General features: G+C 41.4%; 1 protein-coding gene across 2 annotated transcripts in view; it reads right to left on the minus strand.

Moving 5' to 3' along the window:
* Positions 1-3,277: 3,277 nt before the first annotated feature.
* LOC138974169 (fibroblast growth factor receptor 3-like) overlaps positions 3,278-26,544 on the minus strand; it is a 105,757-nt gene continuing 82,490 nt past the window's right edge. Inside the window, exons 7-16 of one of the 2 annotated variants that reach the window (XM_070346871.1) lie at positions 26,304-26,348; positions 21,967-22,055; positions 19,719-19,829; positions 18,721-18,886; positions 17,364-17,474; positions 13,927-14,132; positions 13,261-13,374; positions 12,148-12,259; positions 11,014-11,110; positions 3,278-10,417 (exon numbers count right to left, since the gene is read on the minus strand). In XM_070346871.1, coding sequence (XP_070202972.1) covers positions 10,228-10,417; positions 11,014-11,110; positions 12,148-12,259; positions 13,261-13,374; positions 13,927-14,132; positions 17,364-17,474; positions 18,721-18,886; positions 19,719-19,829; positions 21,967-22,055; positions 26,304-26,348 — 1,241 coding nt within the window. In that variant the 3' untranslated portion in view covers positions 3,278-10,227. The remainder of the gene's footprint in view (positions 10,418-11,013; positions 11,111-12,147; positions 12,260-13,260; positions 13,375-13,926; positions 14,133-17,363; positions 17,475-18,720; positions 18,887-19,718; positions 19,830-21,966; positions 22,056-26,303; positions 26,349-26,544) is intronic. The other variant, XM_070346872.1, reaches the window with a different exon arrangement.

Consider the following 26,544-nt stretch of genomic DNA (forward strand, 5'->3'; position numbering starts at 1 on the left):
AAGGGTCCCCCAGTGTATTCTTTTGTGTTTGTTATGTTTTAACTCTGCAATCAAAATGAGATTTTGTGTGAAATTTGGCACTTTTTGTGTGGCTGTGATTGTCAGTTTCTGTCATAGTTTGACATAAATTTGCAACTATTTTTTGTGACTTTGCTATGATTCCAAGTTCAGGTTTTTTTGGGTTTTTTCTGAGAAAATGTTAAATTTTGAATCGTGTTACATGATAACAATTACTCATTACAAACAAGCTTATTTTCTAAGAATCGGGTGTAGCAGATGGTTTACATATATATACATGTATATTATACGTTATTTGCGTTTTTGACCAAAATATGACATTTTACACAGATCGAGACAGTCATTGTTCTCCGAGACCGCGCTAGCGGTCGAGGTGAACAATGACTGTCTCGATCTGTGTAAAATGTCATATTTTGGTCAAAAACGCAAATAACATTTATGTATCGATCGAATTCCTTTCAGGTACTATGACTTTGTTGTTGTTTTGACCATTGAACGAGCACACACACACACACATGCAATCAAACACATAATTAAGCTTCATATTTGAGCGTTTCAGGTTGACCGAAACTTCAAAGGAACTACAAAACACACGTCATGTACTGACTTTGTTGTTGTTTTGACATTGAACAGCACACACACATGCAATCAAACACATGACGTGTGTTTTGTAGTTCCTTTAAAGTTTCGGTCAACCTGAAACGCCCAAATATGAAGTTTTGTAGGCCTCTGACGTCACATGGCTCAAATAGGGGAAATCCAATGTCCAATCGATACATATATATATGTTTATGACTGACTGAATAGGAGGCTGAGCAGCCCTGTAGTTTTACTGCAGAGTTTTTTAAATGAGAGAGAGAGAGAGAGAGAGTGAGAGAGAGAGAGAGAGAGTGAGAGAGAGAGTGAGAGAGAGAGCGAGAGAGAGCGAGAGAGAGAGAGCGAGAGATAGAGAGAGTGAGAGAGAGAGAGTGAGAGAGAGAGTGAGAGAGAGAGGGGGGAAAGAGAGAGAAAGAGAGAGAGCGAGAGAGAGAGAGAGAGTGAGAGAGAGAGCGAGAGAGAGAGAGAGTGAGAGAGAAAGAGTGAGAGAGAGTGAGAGAGAGAGAGAGAGTGTGTGTGTGTGTGTATGCATGCAGGAAAGTGTAAAAATCACAGAAGGGTATATATAATTATTAATATATTCTTGATTAAATTTTATTGTGAAGTAGTTTGAGTAAATTTGAAGTTGTTATTTTATGTAAAGGGTGAGACCTTATTTTATTTATCATGTTTTCTTGGTGTGCATTTATTGTTTTAAAAGAACTTCTGGAAGGGGCACTTTCAGATACATTTTTTTTCTTTTTACTTTGACGGGATAATTGGAAAGAAATCACAGAAAAATGCTCTCAATGCTCAATAAAATAAAAAACACCTGCTGATCTTAGATGATACTGTGATAAGTGTGTGTGCTGTTTATAACACGTACTGAAAAATCAAAAGAACATTTTATATTCATTGCTATGCTATCAGTTATATTATATGTTCAGGGTATTTATATATAGACTTTATCCAATTTGAAGTTATATCTTATGTATGTGATTAAATTAAAATGATATATTTTATCGTCCCTCCCCCACGAAGGAATGTTATCATGAATTATTATGCTCCCCGCGGGTTAGGGGGAGTCCCATATTGGTTGGGACGAGAAAGAATTTACCCGATGCTCCCCAGCATGTCGTAAGAGGCGACTAACGGATTCTGTTTCTCCTTTTACCCTTGTTAAGTGTTTCTTGTATAGAATATAGTCAATGTTTGTACAGATTTTAGTCAAGCAGTATGTAAGAAATGTTAAGTCCTTTGTACTGGAAACTTGCATTCTCCCAGTAAGGTAATATATTGTACTAGTTGCAAGCTCCTGGAGCAAATTTTTGATTAGTGCTTTTGTGAACAAGAAACAATTGACAAGTTGCTCTATCCCACCTTCCTTCTTCCCGCCGTCGCGATATAACCTTGAACGGTTGAAAACGACGTTAAACACCAAATAAAGAAAGAAAGATCATGAATTGTGCAGTTTAACATTATTTTATTAATTCTAAGACCAACTTTTTATTGTATTTTAATCTGACTCGTTATTTACAATCTGCCCGGTCTTCTTCTTCTTCTTGTCGATCACTCAGGCAAACTGTTATAATATACTGTTATAATATACTGTTATAATATACTGTTATAATATACTGTTATAATATACTGTTTAGCCTGTAGGACATAACATTTGTTTTTAGCGTCTTTTATTCATTTTCTTTGATACAACAACAAACAATAACAACATTAAGAACGTTAACAAGCAGACTGCTTATGTACATGTTCTACGTTGTACACGACATAAAATTTCCTGTTGTTGTTGAAGTTCTGGTCATTAATGCTGTGCTATCAGTTATATAGTACTTTCAGGGAATATATAGACTTGATCCAATTTGAAGTTCTTATCATTGATGGGCCTTCGTTTGAACGTTATGCATACAATGTCTTGAACACTTGTACAGTATGATTTAAGCGGTGTGAATTTCTCAAAGCTGTACCATTTCCATTCTGTAGAATTACTTAATGATCTCTTGTGGCAGTTGGCATGTATGGTGGTATTACATGTATTTTGAAACTGCTGTTATGTCATTCCTTGATGTTGTCTTCGTCCTTCAGAGAATATTTGAAATACATCCTTGTTTTATTACATGATTACTATCCCCCGCGGGTTAGGGGGAAGAATTTACCCGATGCTTCCCAGCATGTCGTAAGAGGCGACTAACGGATTCTGTTTCTCCTTGTACCCTTGTTAAGTGTTTCTTGTATAGAATATAGTCAATTTTTGTAAAGATTTTAGTCAAGCAGTATGTAAGAAATGTTAAGTCCTTTGTACTGGAAACTTGCATTCTCCCAGTAAGGTAATACATTGCACTACGTTGCAAGCCCCTGGAGCAAATTTTTGATTAGTGCTTTTGTGAACAAGAAACAATTGGCTCTATCCCATCTCCCCCCTTTCCCCGTCGCGAAATAACCTTCGTGGTTGAAAACGACGTTAAACACCAAATAAAGAAAGAAAGTCTTTTTACTCTGTGTGCGCGTGTGTGTGTGTGTGTGTGTCCCCCCACCCTGCTCTCCCTCTCCCTCTCTCTCTCTCTCTCTCTCTCTCTCTCTCTCTCTCTCTCTCTCTCTCTCTCTCTCTCTCTCTCTCTCTCTCTCTGTCTCTGTCTCTCTCTATCTCTCTCTCAACTCAGGATGGCACACAGACTTTGAACTGTTTCTTTGACAATAAAAAGCAAAATAACATTTTTTTAAATCCACACATCTGAATTTAAATCAAATGAACATGATGTACACACGAATATGGAAATTGCAAAAGTAGGAAAACATACACACAAAATACACATACTTGATCAATAATAGCAGCACAATTCTGTGCACTAAAAAACATCCATAAAAACTGTTGTTCTAAACATGACATAAATATTCTCATTTCTTTACTCAAACTCAGATCAGGGTTGTTATAAATATGACAAAACATACAAAGCCTTCAAAACGACATTTCCAGAGAGACAGAAAATAATAATACATGTAACAAATTTATTACGAATCGATACAAAATCAAGATCCTTCACACTTTACTTTATTTCTTTATTTGGTGTTTAACGTCGTTTTCAACCGTTCAAGGTTATATCGCGACGGGGAAAGGGGGGAGATGGGATAGAGCCACTTGTCAATTGTTTCTTGTTCACAAAAGCACTAATCAAAAATTTGCTCCAGGGGTTTGCAACGTAGTACAATATATGACCTTACTGGGAGAATGCAAGTTTCCAGTACAAAGGACTTAACATTTCTTACATACTGCTTGACTAAAATCTGTACAAACATTGACTATATTCTATACAAGAAACACTTAACAAGGGTAAAAAGAGAAACAGAATCCGTTAGTCGTTTCTTACGACATGCTGGGGAGCATCGGGTAAATTCTTCCCCCTAACCCGCGGGGGGTATCAGGGTTGTTATAAATATGACAAAACATACAAAGCCTTTAAAACAACATTTCCAGAGAGACAGAAAATAATAATAACAAATTTATTACGAATCGATACAAAATCCAGATCCTTCACACTGAAATAATTTGACAGAACACACTTTGATAGTTTTGCTATAACTTCTAGCTGTTTCATTCAAGATAAATTGTTTTATAGGGAAAACAATTTATTTTTAAATACAAAGGGAAATTGCTCAGTCTATCGGGCTGGTATATTCTTGTGAAGTTTTTTTCTTCCAGTTACCCCAACACCCTACCTGTGAGGTTATATTAAACTTCTGCACCCACGCAATCTCAAACAATCTCATACATAATGAAATTAGAATTTGTCTAAAAACCAACCCAAAACTGAAAAACCCATTTGAAGCACTGTTTTACACATACAGACTACAGGCATGGTTACATAAACAAAAGCTGAGACGATTGCTGATATCGCTGCAACTAGACATCATTATGTCTTCATCACTTTTTCCAACAAGGCAAACACAAAGTGAAGATTTACAAAGTGAGTGCATGAGTGATTTGTGATGGACACTGGGAGGATATGTGGTTGAAGTGCAATGATGGTGCATACACTGCTATCATCTCTAAGACTAGCAATTTCTGATGAGAACTGCAAAAATTACAGTAGTGCCCAATAATGCAATCCCCTCCCTATCCCTCTCACACACCCATCTTCCAACCATTTGCTCCCCCCCCCCTCCTCCCCATCCACATACATGTACTTTCCTAATTTATCCCACACCCCTGTCTCTACCGTGTACATGTCTATCGCAAGCACATTATGAACTGTATAAGTATACTGTCTACTTCAAAGAAACATAACATATCGCCATACAACAAAACATTGATACATGTATAAAACATCTGCATTAAAGCCACAAAAGAGTCTGTGTACATAGCTTTAAAACAAAAATAATGCACACAAAAACACACGCATATAAAACCATCTGAAAATAAAACACGCTTGCAGCAAATGTATGCAGGCAAATAAATAATTTGGCACAGACTGAGACAGAACATTGTAAACGATAATGAATAAAAATTAAGTTTGGTACAAACATAAATACTGAACAAAAGAGCTTAATAATATTTAAACATAGTAAATAATTAAAAACATCACACTGTAGTGACATGCTATGACTTTAAAGAAAGATTAAGCTGCATTTTTTCTGCTGTTAATGATGATGCTAACGAAGCTTTATGGACAATGTCAAACGAGGTAGCAAAAGCAGCGCACTGCAACATTCATCACGTGTATAAAAGGAAAACTTAAGGACAAAATCAGATAAATACTGAAAATGTTAACACATTATAGGAACACAACAACAACAACAACAAAAATAATGACAGACAGTTATAAAAAAATTGACTAGAGAAAACTCTAACACACAAAACTAAAGGTTGTAAATACTGAACTGGAAATGCCAAAATATTTCAGAAATACAAGACACACAAAAATGATAAAAGAAGAGTTGTAAAAGAAAATGACCAGTGGAAAGTCTGCTGCACAAAATGAAAGGTTTGTGTGGTTGTACAGAAACCTAGATATTCTCCCTCACTCACATTGTCAGCAGCCTAACAGCACACGATTCAGAAGACACAACGGTACGCAATGAACAACAACAAAACTAAGCCAACAAGCAAAAGGAGATTCCGCAGTGAATTGTATAACACTATACACACATTTATCATCAACAAGACAACGATCTTTGACCTGCTAATGGTTATATTGCACAATAAAAGCGTCCCAACAAAACTGAAACATGGGCTTTGCTGCGTCAAGGCAGTCTACAGAAAATTCACTGCAGACCTGATGTGACTTACAATAAAAACAAAATCAACACAATATACATGTACCAGTGATGACACAGTAACTATTTACAATAAAAATCTTCTCCATCAAAACATTCCACAAGCAAAAAACTGAGCATATGAAGTATATTTACATGATGTTCGATGACACTAGAACAGTGGTTACCTGCGATGAAAGGACATGCTTGGGACCAGCTTAAAGTGTCCCTATTTTGCAGGTGGCCTGTCATGACAGGTATATTTCAGGATAAGAGACCAAGTGTCTTCAAAAGGTGTCCTATATATTGGGAGGCGTCCTTTCGTCCAAAGGGTCCCCATATGTCACAAGTATACCACTGAATAACTGAATGAAAAAGAAAAAAAACCACAAAAAAACCGACTACTACATAAATAAACTCACGGTATACCTATATCAAAAGCAAAGTTTGATATGTTCCATGTGAGACTAGATGAAGTAACATGAACATTCTGCAACAAGTCCATAGCATAAACATTTTTTTTTACAAAATCATACGATCGAGCTGTACAGCATGGATCGGCCTTTTCATAGCATCATTGAAAAATAAAAAAAATAAAGCACAGTGCACAGAATCACAAAGCATGTTTGTGTGTATGATGAAAATACATAAGCAACAGCTTTTATCTTATTTTATTTTATTTCATTTACTTTTTTTAAACATTTTTAGCTGTTGTTATACTGTTCAGAGTACTTTAGATTTGTTTTTATTCAATTGTTCAAAAGCGCAGCCTTCTTATATTTCTATTTATTTAATTATTTAGCTATTTAGTTATTTATTCAATCAACTCTAACACAACATTTTGTTCCCGAATTTACCCATAAGTTTATCATTTTTGAAAACAGTTGCCAAAGACTGGATGTTTAGAATTAGATTACATTTATCGCTTCTGTTGCAGAAGGTAAGGTAATCTCTTATAGTCCTGTCAAGTTTCCCTCCTGGACATTTGAGTTGCTTTCTCGCTGAGCAAAGGAAGCTGCTACACGCAGTCATAGACTATACGCAGCACAGCTTTATATCCAGGTGCTTTTTTCGTCTCGTTTTTTCTTCTTCTCCGAATGTATGGGCTTGTGTTTTCCAAGCTGCGAGACTTCACTGTGAACTTCGGATGTTTATACTGTGTGCATGCCTGCATACAGGGGTGTTCCGACACCAAAGAGCGTCTGCACAAAGTTGACTGTGAAATAATTTCCACTCCAAACAGAGGGGGAAATTGTTGCCGATAGCAACTACGTCTTCAAACTATTCTATCCCTTCATTCTTCTTCTTCTTCTTCAGCGTTCCACAGTTTTTCTGGTTACCTGTGAGCTCGTTTGCCCATTTGGGTTCCCCACGCTATAGTCAGCTCACTCCGCTTTCGTTGAGTAGGCATGCTGGGTATTTTCGCGTTTCCATAACCCACCGAACTCCGACATGGATTACAGGATCTTTTCCGTGCGCACTTTGTCTTGTGCTTGCGTGTACACACGAAGGGGGTTAAGTCACTAGCAGGTCTGCACATAAATTGACCTGGGAGATCGAAAAAATCTCCTCTCTTAACCCACCAGGCGGCAGCGACCGAAATTCGAACTCACGACCTCCCGATTAGGAGGCCGACGTCTTACCACCACGCCACTCCGCCCTATCCCTTCATTCCTCTGTATGATATATATATATGTCTACACTTATCTCTCTGTATTATAGCAATACGACTGATAACACAATATACCCTCTCACAAGAAATGTGATCTTTGATTCACAAACAGATTGGAATGAACACTTAATTGATATGACCATGAACAGAAATAAACAATTCAAACAAAGTCAACAAAACACAAAACATGAGGCCTCAGTGCTGTAAAAATACAAAATAGCAAATATCTGTCTTGAACAGAACACTTTTTTTTTTAACACTAATTGCACCCAAAAAAAGTGACCAGCTTGCTCTGGAACGTTCGTAACAAAGCTACTTCCTGGCAAGCACAGGCTTAATGGTATGAGCACGAAACTTATAAAAATGCGGCCGTTTATGATCAAATGCTCAATGGTGTTTACAACTGCATGACTGAACATGCTAACTCTTGAATCATTAAAGTGATTTTTCCCAAAAGAGTTAATTTACACACCAGGAAATATACCATGTGAATTTTCTGCAGATTAAGTTTACTCTTTTGCAGGTTTCGTCTTGGAAAAATTTGATCAATATCAACCACTAAATATTGTGAGAAGTAACATCTACTTTGCCTGACTGTTAAAACATGTCCAAATCTGAGAACATACAGTAAGAGTACTTGCAGCATGAGAGTAATATACTACACGTTGGTGCTCCTTCGCTACGTGTTCTTTCATAACTGATTCCACAAATCAGTTTGTCACGCTTGCAACTATAAATACAAGCAGCTGACAGACAATAAACTGAGCCTAATAAAAATGTGATCAGTTCACACAGAATGTGTTGAGCTACATGTACCTTTAAGATGGTATTCCTATTAGTAAAAATCATTTTATCAGCACAATTGTAATTATTCCTTTTGTGAATGAAAATCTTCAGTCAAAATGCTACATCATCCTACCAGTAGTATAAATGTTGTCTAGTGCGTACATTTCTACAAGCAATATTTACACAACAGATTAATCTCCCGACTTTAGATATTATCAGGCTGCAGTGTCATGTTTTTTAGATCTGCTAAGAGAAGAAAAGAAAAAAAAAGTGATATTCTAACTGCAATTAAGTGAATGAAATGTCATCATCACTACAACAAGACCACTATTGAAGTATTCTCAAGGTGAAATTTAGGAGTATATAATTCATTGTCAATTTGAGTACATTTCAATATGTGATGCAAATTAACTGTCACTTTTCCAGGCTGAGAAACTGTATCAACTGCCAGTGTAGCCCATCACACAACAAAACATCTATCCTCAGACTTATGCATCTCCGTATTAGAAAGGCCGATACAGTCAAACCTGTCATGACAACCACCTCCCCACAACAAACATCCCAAAGGATCCCTGACGAGTGTTTTTCTTCTAATTGACCTTTTCATATCGACCCGTTGTCTATAGTGACCCCTTTTGGTCAGTTCCTTGGGTGGTCATTATGGACAGCTAGGGTTGACAGCAGTGTTTCCAATACAGAGATGCATAAGGCTCCATTTTTTTTCAGGAAAAAAAGAGACAAAATTGTCAACCCAGTCTCCTCTTCTACAATAACAACGCATGCCCATTCCTCTACACATGAAATGTCACAGTCAATGCTGTCAGCCCTCCACGCTAAAAACCTTTACCCTTCAGGCACATGGATTTCCATCACTTATTTGTTGCCGCCATTTCATCGCTTCAGTCCTTTCAGCAGATACTGGCCAGCTTAAGGCATGTGCAGTCATACTTGTGGTGAGTGGGATTGGGAAAGAACAGCATTTGTTGCAATATCCCTTGTAGCAGTTTGTTGCAAATCCACTAGCTGTCACAAGTTAGTTGCAAAATCCAATGTTGTACTATGTAGCCAAATCCACTGTTGCAAATCCACTAGCTGTCACAAGTTGATTGCAAAATCCAATGTTGTAATTTGTAGCCAAATCCACTGTTGCAGTTTGTTGCAGAATCCACTGTGTTGCAAAATCCACTGTAATTGCAAAATTCACTGTTGCACTTTGTCACAAAATCCAATGTGTTGCAAAATCTGCATGCCCTGTGACAAAGGTGACAAGTGCCTATCCTGACAAACGTGCCAAGTGCCTATCGTGACAAAGGTGACAAGTGCCTATCAGCTCTTTCTCAGTGAAGAGTGTCTTTACCTGTGGTCTCGATGGACAACGTCATCCTTTCAGTCCTGCCACTAAATCCTCCCTCAGGGCTTGTAACCTGTGATGACAGGACACCACAGGGACAGGCCGCAAGTGTCTCCACAGTGCAGGTAGCCTCTATTGACAGGTAGAGTTTAGTCCACATCTGTAGAGACCGTCAGATGAAATGTTGACAAGGTGACTGTTGGCCTCGCGTCCCACGTACCACTGCACATCGGCCATCACAAAAATTGGCCAGCACTGAATCGTCATGCCTCAAGTGGAATGTTCTTGTATCATCAGTGACGCTAGGTGTGTGAAACAGTCAGGCTTTGTGAAGAATTTCTAGCTCAGCGCACTTTTCGTCACCACAGTATCGTCAAGCCTCTTGCGGAATTTTCTTGCATCATCATTGAATCTGGACATGTGGGTTTGTGAAGAATTCTTTCGCCAATCACACACCCTTAGCACTTCAACATGGACAGCAACTCTAGGCGTGGAGAGATAGTCAGGACTTTAATTCTTTCCCCCATCACACACCCTTGCCCCCACAACACAGACAGGGACTCTAGGCGTGCGAGATCTCGTCGCCGTCACCGTCCGCCCCGCCATCCAGACTGTGGAGGTAGGCGGGGAGGTGGGTGTACTGCACGTGTTGGTCGGCCTCGGTCACCAGACGCGACATGGTGTCCAGCACGGTGTCGTACGTGGGGCGGTCGTCTGGCTCCCCCATCCAGCAACGCATCATCAGGTTGTAGCTGAGAGGGACAAAGACAGAGAGTTACGTACAGCAAGGGAGTTATAACTGAGGGGAGACGATATATGTCAGGCTAGTTTTCGCACGAGAACTGATAACAATTAAACTAGGATGGAGTGCCTAACATTAGCAAACCTGAGTTAATATGCAATATAAATGCACTGCCATTTGCAAAGATCCAAATTTACACTGAACAAGCCTTTTAATGCGATTTCTTTTTTTACATTTTCCTTACAATTCCCTACTCTATATTTCTCAGTTTAATAATTGACAAAACAAAACGTTACATTGACTAGCATTACCATTAGTCTTTTAAATAGACAAGACAGACAAACACTAATGATACACATGATGAACTTGTCTTACAATTGTGGATGAAACTTGTTTGCGCAAGATGCCGGCAAGGTAAGTTAGCAGTCAAACCTGTTTTTGGATTTCTATATATTTCTTCAATTACCGTACTCACTGAAGCATGATCTTCAGCACACAACTTTCAACATGGGCTGTGACGATGTAGCAAAAATTAACTTGTAGACTACAAGAATAATGTAATAACTGCAAGCACATTAACTCCAGCATGAAGTGCATGCCACTCACATGGGCTTGCTGCAGTGTGGGGGTGGGGCCATTCTCTTGCCGGTGTGCACGCTCTCCAGCACCTCCTGGGGGCCCAGGTGAGGCCAGGGGGTCAGGCCTGGGGTGGACAACGGTCAGCAATACATGCATGTTAGTACTAAGCTGTTAAAGTCTTTACCTTGCTTTTTATGTGTGTGTGTGTGTTTGTGTGTGTGTGTGTGTGTGTGCATGCATGCATGTGTGCGTGTGTGCGCAAGTGTGTGTGTGTGAGTGTGTGTGTGTGTGTGTGCGCATGCGTGCCTGCAAACAGGCATGCACATGCGTGTGAACATGCATGTGTGTACAATTGTTTTTGATTTTTACATTTAAAAAAAAAATCAACAGCAGCAAGATCAAGACTTTACTTTTGCCAGTAGGTCTACAAGTATTACACCACATTATCTCAATTACGTAAAGCTAAAAACCATGCAAAGCTTGAATGATTATGCTTTTATGCTCTTGAAAAGTTACGATATAGAATGGAGAAGATTTGTTTCATTTTGTTTCACCTTTGTTTTTCATTATACTGCTTATGTGTCTTTGCACAAACTTCTCATCTCAACCATTGCAATAAATAGCAAAAGCTTGCAAAAGATAAATCAATCTGTTTCAAAGACAATCATCTCAACAACGTAAAAAGAGCATTAGGGAGGGGAGGGAAGGAATAGAGAGGGAGGGCGCGAAGAGGAAGAGTGAGAGAGACAGAGTGGGGAGAGGGAGAGAGGGAAAGAGAGGGAGAGAGAGGGAGAGAGAGAGAGAGAGAGGGAGAGAGAGAGAGAGAGAAAGAAGGAGAAGTCATTGTAAAAGGAAAAAAGAATGTCCAGTATAAAAACAATGTCCATTTTGCGTGTAACTGAAAAAACATATTGTATAACAAATTCCAAACAAGCACGCAGACGGAAGAGAAAGAAAGTTATCAAGAAAGAGAGAGAGTGCGAGTGAAAGGATATAAGGTTACAGTAGGCGACATCACAATAAAAATAAAAACGCATAAAATTTGTTCCCTTCCGAAATAGTACCCGCTGATGGGACAAAAAAAAGAAGTCTGATCTCCTTTAAAAAAAAAAGGAAAAAAAGAAAGAAAAAAAAAAGAGCATTAAGCCTGGAGTGACTGACCGAAGTGCAGGACCTCCCACATGAGGACGCCAAAGGCCCAGATGTCGGTCTTGACGTTGTACACGCTGTCCACCAGCGACTCGGGAGCCATCCAACGCACAGGGGCTGACGACTGCAACACACACAACACAGGGTTAGCTGTCTATCCCTGCAATTTTTGAGATGCATAACAGTTACTATGGTGGTAATGTGATAAACAAAGGGAAGTAACTATGGTGGTAATGTGATGAACAAAGGGAAGTAACTATGGTGGTAATGTGATAAACAAAGGGAAGTAAGCACTCTAATTAAATGCAAACAACATGTGTAATAGAATACGAAAAGTTTATTAGAATTGGTCTAAGGGGTCTTTGCAAGGGCAAACACAATTTGCAAAATAACTTAATAAAACAGACACATGTGTAGAAGAGTAAGTGAGAGCTGTCTGCAGAATCTGTCTCCTGGCACCTATGGTACCGGAGAGAATAACAAGCATTGAAATAAGCAAGCAACTTTCATCCTCAAAAAAGGATGATCGCCACAAGCTCATAATTATGTTCCTCATTCTCTAAGGCACTCTAACTATAACACTTACGTACACAGTCATACACAAGAACCAGCTTCTATTCCTGACCATCTTTATTTCTTTTATATGGGGGTGATGGTAATCTAAGGCTCTATAGAGAGCACACCTCCACATACAGGTCCCCTCCCGGTGAAATCTTCCACTTGTCCAAAGGGTGTCCTCTCATTGCAGATACCGCTCTCATGTTACTTTGAAAAAAGTTTCCATTTCTATTTGGAATCATGCCTTATACTTACAATCACCCATAAAGATGGTGATCAAACAAAACACAAAGCAACATTTATGTTTTACTGTGTTTTTTCTTCGTCTACATTGCTTGTATCTCTTGACTGATAAACAGCAGACGGAGATTGACAGATAGGAATGAAAAAGAAGCACAAAATAAGGCAGGCTTGTGTAAACACACACACACGCACACATGGACACACACACAAACACACCACACACGTGCATGCAGATGCACACACACACACACACACACACACACACACACACACACACAGCCTCGCTCAATCATCCATTATCAAACACCCATTTACATAAGCCACCTGTTGGTAAGCGTTCCTGTCAGCCATCTCCTGGGGGAAGCCGAAGCCGGACAGCTTGCACACCCCACCCTTGGCTACCAGCACTCGCGCACACTGCAGGCGGAAGTAGATCAGCTGCAACAAACACAACACAAGTGTCATTTCTTCTGACTAAATCAACACTAATTAAGGTCATTTCAAAGAAAATACAGGTTTTGATGTATGAATGTACGTATGTCTTCTGTTTTCTTTCTTTGATTTTTTTGTTTAGGCAGCTGCAGGTACCTTTTCTGATTGTGAGTCTGGTAGGCATTAGTATCCAGTGACTGCATAGTCTGACACAAGGCAGACAAATTAAGCAATTGTGGACGATATTAAAACAGACGATGTTATATCACAATGAGGCACTTTCGAAGGCTTCAAACGGAGTCAAGCAGTCGGTCTTTTTGCTGAAAAAGACACCATTACCTTGCCTTTTAATTTGGCAATGTTTGACAGCTGACTGATGGCAGACCTTGTAGCTTCTGTTGTGCTTGAGTTACCTAGCTAGGAAGCCATTCACAATAAGTTAACCTAGCTTTCTCAATCTCTCAAAAACTACCAACCATTTTTGGACGTCTGGAACAGATCATTTTCTGCTTGGCCTACACAGACAAAAAAACAAAACAAAAAAACACCAACACCCACCTTGAATTTCTGCAGGTGTTCCAATCCACTGGCAACCTGAGCGACGAGACAGAGCAGTTTCTGTGCGGTCAGCGTCTGCTTGTGCATGAAGACTGGCTCGTCCCCGCAGCGTCCCATGACGATCTCCTGTTTCCCGGGGCGATGACGCTGCAGGAACTCCAGCAGTGTGCCCTCCTGGGCAACCTCAAACATCAACAGCCACGGATCTAGGGAAAAATATAATTTATGTGAAGGAATGGTTGGCAAGAGTGGTGAACTGTTGAGGAATTCTCGTTTCGTACCCAATCCGAAAATTTCATACCACCGTTTGAATACCCATAAGGCAATGCTTCCTTTCACCTACAACTGGTCAACAAGAAAGAACGCGTCCACTCAGTCCGCAAATGTAAAAAGAGGGGAGACTTGGTCCCCAGTGTGGATTGTGATGTAAATAATGTTGCATTTAACCTGCTGCCAGGTGACTGTAAGGCAGCTAGTATTGAGTGTGAGAAGGCCGGTGTGATATAATAAGGGAGGCAATTGTCCATCTAGTCGACCGGATACTCTCACAATTTCGGGTACTTTATGTTGCCTACATGATGAATATGTATCCGAACAATTTGGTGCTAAACAGTATGCATTTTTGATTGATGATATGTATAAATACTTTGGTTTTCCAAAAATGCAGTCGCTGGGTAGATCCAGCGACAACATCAGCAATCACAGTGTTGGCTTGTTTCATAGTATGATTGTGTGAAGTGGTTGTCTCCCTTGGGTTGTTAGCACAAGCAAATTCAGAACATAAATGGTTTTATGGGAAACCATAAAGATATACACTATGCACATGATTAACGTTCACCGTGCTTCCTGGGTCGTGGATGACGGCCCAGCCTCACAACAGTGTCTGTATCTCTACAACTTTGGGGAATTTTTGATTGAGACTTCATGTCATCCTCAAACACCTAGCACCTTCCTGTCGACCAATTGTTAAAGGATTATCTTTGTAAACAAACAAATAAACAATGACGTCATTTGAACTACACCGTCCGGATGTTGTGGGTTGTGGACGACCTATATGGAATTAAAGAAGGCATTTGACGGTGTTTATCCCTATTCGGATGACGTGGGTCATGTATGACCCATACTTTTTACGTTGAATCCTTCTTTAGAAAGTATGGGTCGTACACGACCCACATCATCTGGACTGTGTAGTTCAAAGTGTGATCTGGTGAGTGTTAAGACTCAGACACTCGCTACCACAGAACATGCATCACAGAAAAGGCTAGATAATCACAGGCTGCTCCAAGACAAAATAAATGCACAGAATGATCTAGACCATGAAATGGACATACACTTTATCTTCCTGTAACGATCATCCATTACTTTTGTGCTTGTATCAAGTTTCATTAGTAGGAGTCAAGAAATCCAACAAATCTCATGACATTCTATTGTTAGAGCTACATAAACCTAACACATCCCTAAATTTTCCCAAAGAGAGCTTTAATATAGCCATCTGTATTTGTAAAGGTTAACACAGTGGTTTCAGTTGTCTCCCTTTATTCACAAGTACGATACCCATGTGCTATCGTGGTTCCATGTCTTCATTGCATTATGCATGTGCAGCAAGATACTTCCCAGCACAAGAGCTTCCATGTTGTTCCCGAATAAAATACAGTTGCACTTTCTTTTAATTTCTGTTAGTTAACTCATTGTCTCCCAGGTACGGATATCCGTACCCACTCATATGGCTTTATCTGACCAGGTACGGATATATTCGATCAGACTGTTAGCTTCAGTCGCTTCATGTAACGTCGATCTCACGCCTGCATTCCAGCGTGTTGATACACAGTTCTACACAGCTACTACAATTCTGAGTGACCTGCTGCAGCACAGCTGGTCTGGGCTAAAATAAATTGGTCAACATAGGTGGGGTAGAAAGTGTTAATAGATTGTCTGCAAGGTATATAGACCTTTGACATTAGACAGTCAAGTTTGGCCTTATTACATCTCAAGCAAGAGTTGAACCTGCTGAACATACTCCTCAGACTTGCGACAGCTTCTACAGTACTATTCACATGGCAGACTTGCGACAGCTTCTACAGTACTATTCACATGGCAGACTTGCGACAGCTTCTACAGTACTATTCACATGGCAGACTTGCGACAGCTTCTACAGTACTATTCACATGGCAGACTTGCGACAGCTTCTACAGTACTATTCACATGGCAGACTTGCGACAGCTTCTACAGTACTATTCACATGGCAGACTTGCGACAGCTTCTACAGTACTATTCACATGGCAGACTTGCGACAGCTTCTACAGTACTATTCACATGGCAGACTTGCGACAGCTTCTACAGTACTATTCACATGGCAGACTGGCAACCAACTTGTCACCAACTTTAGTCGTTTGAAAATCGCTCCCGAGTCGTTGAGGCCGAATCGGGGAAAAGTTTACCAAGGGAACAGCCCCAGTGACTCGCGCCAGACTCGCGCCAGACTCCAAAACCCAGGTGAGCACTGCCCAACTCAGCTGTGACAAGCAAACGACTCACGCCAGACTTTTCTTGTCGCGTGTACTGATTGGTTAGCTCTAAGCCACTGACTTAAATATAGACGTATACATCTCTGTGGCTCTAGCCTTCCCTTCGCCGCTTAAAACTAGTTTGCGCGTTTGTGCTGTTCACATGGGCAGAGATTTTGATTTGACTTGCCGCCGACTAAAATCGCTTGAAAGTTGGTCACAAGTTGGTTGCAAGTGTGCCATGTGAACAGCACTTAACTGCATTACCTCTACTGAAACACCAACCCCACCCCATCCCCAGCTCTCACATTGTCCACCACCTGCATCCATCCAATCAAGGGTCAGGACTAGACTGCGACAATACTCTCAAACTTTCATCAGTGTGCATCAGGTTTTTTCTTGTCAATCCAACTGCTAGGACATTTCGGTCACTTCCAATTTGCACTACTCAGGTGTGTAAATCTTTGGATGTAATCAGCCATTTTCATTTCTGTCACATTAGTAACAAGAGGGTGGGACATGGATACAGTTTCTGAGTCTGTACTTAGAGTTGACCTGTGTCCGTCCTGGCCAGGATTCGACCCAACGACTCGAGGACCAGGATTCCACCCAACGACTCGAGGACCAGGATTCGACCCAACAACTCGAGGACCAGGATTCGACCCAACCACTCGAGGACCAGGATTCGACCCAACCACTCGAGGACCAGGATTCGACCCAACCACTCGAGGACCAGGATTCGACCCAACCACTCGAGGACCAGGATTCGACCCAACCACTCGAGGACCAGGATTCGACCCAACCACTCGAGGACCAGGATTCGACCCAACCACTCGAGGACCGCAAGTCTAGTGCTGTACCAACTGAGCTATAATTGTCCCCGCTCCACACCCCCCCCCCCCCCCCTTCCCCTTGATGAAGCAGTAAACTGACCATTGGTGGTGTAGCTGCCGACCAGACGGATGATGTTGGGGTGTGCAGGCAGCATCTTCATCACCTCCAGCTCTGTGGTGAAGAAATGGCGCTCTCGCTCTGTGGCCTCCGCTGAAACAAACATAGCATTATATGGTTTTAACAATCTAGCTATACCTCCCATATGATCTAAACATGCAGTGGAACAATACAAAATGTAATATCCTTCTGTCTGTAGTCTGGCTTGTCCTTTGGCTTCTTCTAAATGAAAGAAAATGCTGTTTCTCGCCGACTACATCTACTCCCCTTCACCTTTCTTTATCCAAACTAACCCTCAAAGCCTTCCAGTCTATACTGTTTAGCACAACCCTCAAGCCTTCCAGTCTATACTGTTTAGCACAACCCTCAAGCCTTCCAGTCTATACTGTTTAGCACAACCCTCAAGCCTTCCAGTCTATACTGTTTAGCACAACCCTCAAGCCTTCCAGTCTATACTGTTTAGCACAACCCTCAAGCCTTCCAGTCTATACTGTTTAGCACAACCCTCAAGCCTTCCAGTCTATACTGTTTAGCACAACCCTCAAGCCTTCCAGTCTATACTGTTTAGCACAACCCTCAAAGCCTTCCAGTCTATACTGTTTAGCACAACCCTCAAGCCTTCCAGTCTATACTGTTTAGCACAACCCTCAAGCCTTCCAGTCTATACTGTTTAGCACAACCATCCACTCTCACCGCTATCTCTAAGAACCATCTCTCTAATTGTTCTAACCCTGAAATGAGCATGAGCTTAATTCTTTATGTTTTGTCCACCTAGCTTTCACTCTTCTCTCTCATCAATTCCCGCTTATTTTATTATTATTTTTTCTTCTAGTTCCTGCATTCACTTTCACCCCTCCCACTCCGAAGCATTTTTGTTTCCACCCCAGGGCGGGGATGTAGCTCAGTCGGTAGCACGCTGGATTTGTATCCAGTTGGCCGCTGTCAGCGTGAGTTCGTCCCCACGTTCGGCGAGAGATTTATTTCTCAGAGTCAACTTTGTGTGCAGACTCTCCTCGGTGTCCGAACACCCCCGTGTGTACACGCAAGCACAAGACCAAGTGCGCACGAAAAAGATCCTGTAATCCATGTCAGAGTTCGGTGGGTTATAGAAACACGAAAATACCCAGCATGCTTCCTCCGAAAACGGCGTATGGCTGCCTAAATGGCAGGGTAAAAAACGGTCATGCACGTAAAAAAACACGTGTACGTGGGAGTTTCAGCCCACGAACGCAGAAGAAGAAGAAGAAGAAGTTTCCACCCCAAACCCCAATGACAGAGCGCTTACTGTCGGGTTTCTGTTTTCCATCCCAACCCCCAATGATACTTGTAGATGACTTACTGTCCAGTTTCTTGATGATGATGCGCATGATGTCGTTGGTGCCGGGCGTGCGACGCATGCGACCTTTCCACACCTCCACGAAGGACCCGCGGCCAATCTGCTCCAACAGACGCACGTCTTTACGCGGGATCTCCCAGCTCATCTTCAGGCGAGAGTACTCCGCAGGCTGCACACATCACAGTCAAGATAATTGCAAATGCTGTAAGTTTGTTACGAGTTACTTAAATTCTCATGATGGATTGGTTTACTACTTCTGCTTAGACTGTATTGTGTATGTTCAACCTATGAAGGGAGCATATATCAAGATATCTCTGTACATGAATTGTGGAACATTAATAACCATCAAGTGCCCTTTCTACAGACAATAATCTTGTCTACGTAACATGCGCTCTCTTGGTACACACCGGCACGGTGGCCTAGTGGTAAGGCGTCCGCCCCGTGATCGGGAGGTCGTGGGTTCAAACCCCGGCCGGGTCATACCTAAGACTTTAAAATTGGCAATCTAGTGGCTGCTCCGCCTGGCGTCTGGCATTATGGGGTTAGTGCTAGGACTGGTTGGTCCGGTGTCAGAATAATGTGACTGGGTGAGACATGAAGCCTGTGCTGCGACTTCTGTCTTGTGTGTGGCGCACGTTATATGTCAAAGCAGCACCGCCCTGATATGGCCCTTCGTGGTCGGCTGGGCGTTAAGCAAACAAACAAACAAACAAATCTCTTGGTACAAAGTCAGATATGCACACCTTAATACACACACACACAAATGCATGCGTGCACCCACATGCGCGCACACACACACACGGTATTCAAAGATATATGCATGTGGCCTCTCAACTTGCGAGCTAAATGTCTACACAGAAAACCTTTGATCTCTCTCTATTGGTATATGTGGCCGGTGTTCTGTCGACCGTCAAACTCAAAGTGAATATGACAGGTCAACTAGAGTTTCAAATTGGGTGTCTTAAAAGGGAGGTTGCACTGTAGCACAGTGATCAACCCACCATGTAGTGACCGTTGGGCTGCACAGTCTCGTCCAGTAGCTCCACCTCCTGGTCATCCAGCGTTTCATCGTGTGCACGTGCCAGCTTCTCTCGCATCTTCCTGTCTCGCTTCTGTTGATGTAACATATGTACACTGTTGTTAGAGCAATAAAGTTGTGAACACTACATATCACAGCGTTTCATCGTGTGCACGAGCCAGCTTCTCTCGCATCTTCCTGTCTCGCTTCTGTTCACACACACACATTAGCACACTGTTATTAAAGTGGTGAACACTGCATATCACAGCGTCTCATTGTGTGCACCAGCCAGCTTCTCTCGCATCTTCCTGTCTCGCTTCTGTTCACACACACACACATTGACAAATTGTTAGGGCAAATAAGTTCACCTAAACATTGGCACACCGTTAAAGCATTGAAGTTGTGACCACTGCATATAACAAATTGTTTTGCATTCATTCATCCAACCTGCAAAGCTTCCTTTTGCCATACTGATTGAATTACTGCCAATGATTACCTGACTGGCTTCTTGCAAGTGAGTATCATCAACGATTTTGAGACAAGTTCATTATTTGCATCATTAGCATTTGTCTGTCTGTCTGTCTGTCTGTCTGTCTGTCTGTCTGTCTGTCTGTCTGTCTGTCTACTTCAAAGAACACTGGGTCGACGTGGTGTAAATCAGGCATGAAAACTTTCTCTTTTCAGCGGAATTTCCGCCCTTTTTTTGTCACACTTTCGCTTTTTTTTTAAATTTCCGCCGGAAAAAAAAAGAAGACCCCCCAAAGAAAGAGGCAAAACGAAAGACGTGGCAAGCGTTACCCCCGCCACTGCTCAACAGACAATTGGATAAACCGTAAATTGCCGAGTCCGCAAACGGATCGATTCGAGCCTTTCTTCACTTCCTGCCGCGCTTGAACAAATTTTTCTCTTGGAAATTCGGAGGTTTCCAAAGTTTGCGATGACCCTCTAACAGATGAAATGTGGCGATTTCAACAGCGTGGGGCCGCGAATCGGATCATAGAAGGACTGAAGAACGATTGGAGGTGGAACTGGCTTGACCGAGAATACGATGGCTGTCGTATTGGCGACGTTATCAGGAAAGTGGAGGTGAGAGGCAAGGCATTCTGTGTCGCATACATGAACGAAGACATTCGTCACATTGAAGTACGGCAGTTGTGGGTTCGTGGCACTTCAGGCACACCTTGACACAAAGTGCCACAAGCGGAACTTCCTTGCATTGTACATTTACTAGACTGGATGAAACTTTTGAAAATAGCCTGATTTCTACCCTGGATCAATTGGACTGAGGATATGAAAGTGAGGATAATATATTAAGCTACAAGGGAGCTGCATTGTGCAAAGTAAATTGCATGATTATATGTGTTGTCATCACTGTTTGTGTGTTAAAAGTACTAACAATCGTGTGTATGTTATGACAGACATGAACAACAAAATGCTATGTTTGAGCATGTCTTTGTCTTGCTTAAATTTCTGTGAGAATTGTGTGTCACTGTCAATAATACTGATATTCTTTATAATCTTTTTAGATTCCAATTTAGTGTTTTCAAAGGGGTCCTCATACAAGCTAACAATTTAATACCCATTTCAATATTTTGAAAAGCTAGAGCCCCTATATTTTCAAGGGCCCCATGCAAGCTTGTGCGTATGTATGGTTATTAATGCCAATTTCAGATTTTGAAATGTCTACAGCCCCTTCAGTTTCAGGGGGCCTTATAAAGCTTGTGTATATATAAATATGCCCATTTTAAGGCTCAGAAATGCTGAAACCCCTTCAGCTTCAGGGGGCTTTGCCCCCTGGCCCCCACAAGGGGTGTTGCCCCTCGACCCCACTGGGGGCCTACTGCGGCCCCCAGGCCCCCACTTTATTTTCCTCTTTTTTCACCTCCGGTTCTTTTCATGCCTGATAATTAAAAAAAAGGTCTTATAATTATTTTGTTTTTTCTGTTTTCCCCCCAGAAATTTAGATTTCTGAGCTTTATGACTAGCCCACGTTTACACTGAGTGAGTGGGCTGGGTTAACAAGGGTCAGGGGATGTGAGTGGGTGATTTACGTAACGTTTTGTTTTTGTCTTTTATTAAACGTTCCAATAACCTACAATTCTTGTTTTTTGATGACTGCTAAATATCACTAACAACGCACATTTTAACTCACTGTTCTAGCAAGTTTATTCCTGAAAATGTATCATAAAACACCTCACTGAAATAAAATTGATGTGGAAGAATTGACTGACCTTCACGCGCGTGGCGATGACGATGAAAACGATGATGAGGATGACAGCCAGAGCTGCACTGATCACCGCTCCTATAGCGTAGGGCGAGACTGAAACACACATATGCCATTCCATCATTCACTTATCACCGCTCCTATAGCGTAGGGCGAGACTGAAACACACACATGCCATTCCATCATGCACTGATCACAGCTCCTATAGCGTAGGGCGAGACTGAAACACACACATGGCATTCCGTCATGCACTGATCACCGCTCCTATAGCGTAGGGCGAGACTGAAACACACCCATGCCATTCCATCATTCACTTATCATCACATCTGATGCAAAACAAAGCAAACAGTGTCAATGCCGTACTTTAGGATGCACCGGTCAGAAGTCAATCGCAAAGGAAATGTCTGTATGGTATTTCTATTCCTTTATATCATGGCCAGAGTGCGAGAATGCTCCTCAAGCTGTTAGTATAGATAGAAAAACATGTACCTTGTGAAAACTTACACAGGCAGGGATATAAGTTCAAGATCTGAAAGCTGAATATTCAAAATTCATTCAACCACGACTATGAAAAAATTCATGTGCATCCCGAATCTCTTGTCGCAAGCGAACTCTGACTTGGCACAATCATACCCCATTCATTTCAAATACAGTTACACTTAAGTGACTACGTCTACAGAACAAAGTTTATTAAAACTAGCGGACAATATGTTTGCGTTGTGACTTTACAGTGCCATAATATACATATGGCCCGAGTATATATCTGACAATGTAGACTGAAGGAAAGAATCTGCAGGAAGAAAGTAGGAAAATATGTGTGGAAAGTGGAACAAACCGAAAGACTAAATTTTACACAACAAAGTGGGTTCTGCTCACTGGTATGGGATGGCCGGGTTACACTCACAAAACTAAAAGTTCCACACAGCAAAGTGGGTTCTGCACACTGGTATGGGATGGCCGGGTTACACTCACAAAACTAAACGTTCCACACAACAAAATGGGTTCTGCACACTAGCTGGTATGGGATGGCCGGGTTACACTCACAAAACTAAACGTTCCACACAACAAAGTGGGTTCTGCACACTGGTATGGGATGGCCGGGTTACACTCACAAAACTAAACGTTCCACACAGCATCACTTTCTAACATTCTCAACTGGAAACCAAGGCATAATTTCAACAAACTGAATTACGGGAATCTAAAGGGCAAAAAGTTATTTTTTTAGCAGTAATTTGCTTGTTTCTGACTACTAATTTTCAACTTTCTTTCCCTATTTTCAATCTGGAAACCAAGGCATTGATTTCAACAAACTGAATTACGGGAATCTAAAAAGGCAAAAAGGTATTTTTTTAGCAGTAATTTGCTTGTTTCTGACTACTAATTTTCAACTTTCTTTCCCTATTTTCAATAACTTGTTCACTGATTAGTTATGTGTGCATGCAGACTACAGAAAAGTTAGTTTTTACAGGTGGGCAAAAGAGGCAGACATAAAAGTTCAAACAGCTAAAGGTCAGTAAAACCAATTCAATAAATACAAACTAAAACCATTTGAGACTAACATGCACTTTAATCAAATTCACAACCATAAAGATTAAAAATACTTGTGCTACGCATTGTGTCACAAAAGACTATAAGACAATTACCTCCACAGTTAAGAGAATTTAATGTCTCAAATGTACAGTGGAGTCCGGGTACAACGAATCTCAAGGGAGATACATTTTAGTTCGTTATATCAGTAATTCGCTGTAGAGTTTTCAACCCTAAATGGCCTTAAGACAAGTTTTCCCACTCACCTTCAAATGATCGTCCCATCGATCTTTCCTTGGAGAGTACAATCTCTGCATATTTTCAACAGCTTCATAACATAATCCATAGAGGCATAGTTCAAATGTTCACTTTACTGTCACAATTTTAGAAGTAAAATTTAAAAAGTCGTGTACAAGCATGTACATATGTACATTCTGATCAATCTCCGATTTCATGGTGTCCACCAGTTCTGGTGCATGTACTACCCTGGCCAAGTTTCCTCTCAAGACATCAAAGAGACCGCCCCATAGGTTAAACTCCCCATAGGTTAAACTCGGTCACTGACCCGGGAGTGACCCGGGGGCAGGAAGTGTTTCCTCTCGCATAAAGGGGAACCACCTCTCATAGCTAAAACTGGGTCAATGACCCCTGGGAAGAAGGTCACAGTGTCTATAAACAAGGCCACCCAGCTATCACAATGGACCTGCCTTTGATCTGGTCTCACACGCAGATCGTTGTAGCCTTGTGACTTTTTAGAGCACAGTCATAGCTTAGCAGCTGATTGGAATAGTGAAAACACAGCGGCGGTGGCTGTTCCGTGCACCTCTTGCTGTTTGTTCAGAGTTCGCTCATCATGCGATGTGCACTTGTGTTTGTGTATTTTTGTCTTTGGAGACAGTTATTGACATCAGTTCGTTGTAGCCTTGTGACTTTTAGAGACAAAACGGCTCTGGGGCGATGAAAACGTGTTTGTTATAAGAGGGGTTCGTTATGCAAATGAGTTCAAAAGGTTCGTTGTAGCTGGAAAGTAACAAGTAAGAAATAGAAGGCTGTCTGCCGGGAAATCAATGGCAGTTCGTTAAAAGCGGGATTTCGTTATACCCAGGTTCGTTATAGCTGGACTCCACTGTAAGAAATCAAAATTATAGAAAACTGAGATATTTATTTATTCTCAGCATAATGCTGGTGTTTATCAAGAAATAAAATAAGTAGTCAGAATGTACTGTGTTTCATTAAATGAAAAAAAACCAATAAATAAAGCGCATACCCGTTCAGTAATCATTCAGAAGAGTGTTGAAGTGTGCCAATTAATTAACAGATTTTTAAAGCTAATAACTACAGCCGTACAGCTTCAAAAGTTTAATGAAAAGTTTTCATCCAGGTGAATGTACATACCAACCATGCAGTCATCTGAGAGGTGTGTGTAACGAGAACTCAGGGGTTTATATAGACATGCAGTCATCTGAGAGGTGTGTGTAACAAGAACTCAGGGGTTTATATAGACATGCAGTCATCTGAGAGGTGTGTGTAATGAGAACTCAGGGGTTTATATAGACATGCAGTCATCTGAGAGGTGTGTGTAACAAGAACTCAGGGGTTTATATAGACATGCAGTCATCTGAGAGGTGTGTGTAACAAGAACTCAGGGGTTTATATAGACATGCAGTCATCTGAGAGGTGTGTGTAATGAGAACTCAGGGGTTTATATAGACATGCAGTCATCTGAGAGGTGTGTGTAATGAGAACTCAGGGGTTTATATAGACATGCAGTCATCTGAGAGGTGTGTGTAATGAGAACTCAGGGGTTTATATAGACATGCAGTCATCTGAGAGGTGTGTGTAATGAGAACTTAAGGGTTTATATAGACATGCAGTCATCTGAGAGGTGTGTGTAACAAGAACTCAGGGGTTTATAGACATGCAGTCATCTGAGAGGTGTGTGTAATGAGAACTCAGGGGTTTCTATAGACATGCAGTCATCTGAGAGGTGTGTGTAACAAGAACTCAGGGGTTTATATAGACATGCAGTCATCTGAGAGGTGTGTGTAACAAGAACTCAGGGGTTTATATAGACATGCAGTCATCTGAGAGGTGTGTGTAATGAGAACTCAGGGGTTTATATAGACATGCAGTCATCTGAGAGGGATGTGTGTAATGAGAACTCAGGGGTTTATATAGACATGCAGTCATCTGAGAGGTGTGTGTAATGAGAACTCAGGGGTTTATATAGACATGCAGTCATCTGAGAGGTGTGTGTAATGAGAACTTAAGGGTTTATATAGACATGCAGTCATCTGAGAGGTGTGTGTAATGAGAACTTAAGGGTTTATATAGACATGCAGTCATCTGAGAGGTGTGTGTAATGAGAACTCAGGGGTTTATATAGACATGCAGTCATCTGAGAGGTGTGTGTAATGAGAACTCAGGGGTTTATATAGACATGCAGTCATCTGAGAGGTGTGTGTAACAAGAACTCAGGGGTTTATATAGACATGCAGTCATCTGAGAGGTGTGTGTAATGAGAACTCAGGGGTTTATATAGACATGCAGACAGAAAGACTAAAGGCTCTTGGGTCACGTCATGTTAAGATACACATGGGTTAGATCTGGGGATGCGCAATCTGGAAGCTGGGAATCGTCCAATACCCCTCAGTTAATGACAGTCTCACAGTTTGAGTAAAGTACCGACAGTCTCACAGTTTGAGTAAACTACCGACAGTCTCACAGTTTGAGTAAACTACCGACAGTCTCACAGTTTGAGTAAAGTACATGAGGAAGAGATGCTCCACACAGAGGAAGAGACGGGCAAAGACTCACAGATATTGTGACTGCCAGTGGTGGAGGGAAAGGAAGGCCGAGAGGCTGGAACGCACACACACAGATTGAAATATCAAGAGCTGACAGAACGAACAGCCAAAACATAGAAGAGATCAATTCTGGAAGAACTCTGTTGGGAATGTCGTGGACTGTGGAAGAGTTGTCTTTCTTGAAGGTGAGGCAAGCTAGCTATGCAGTGGAACCCCCCTTTTAAGACCCCCCCCCCCCCCCCCTCCCAATA

This window comes from Littorina saxatilis, linkage group LG8 (assembly GCF_037325665.1).
Source record: "Littorina saxatilis isolate snail1 linkage group LG8, US_GU_Lsax_2.0, whole genome shotgun sequence".
NCBI classification, from domain to species: Eukaryota; Metazoa; Mollusca; class Gastropoda; order Littorinimorpha; family Littorinidae; genus Littorina; species Littorina saxatilis.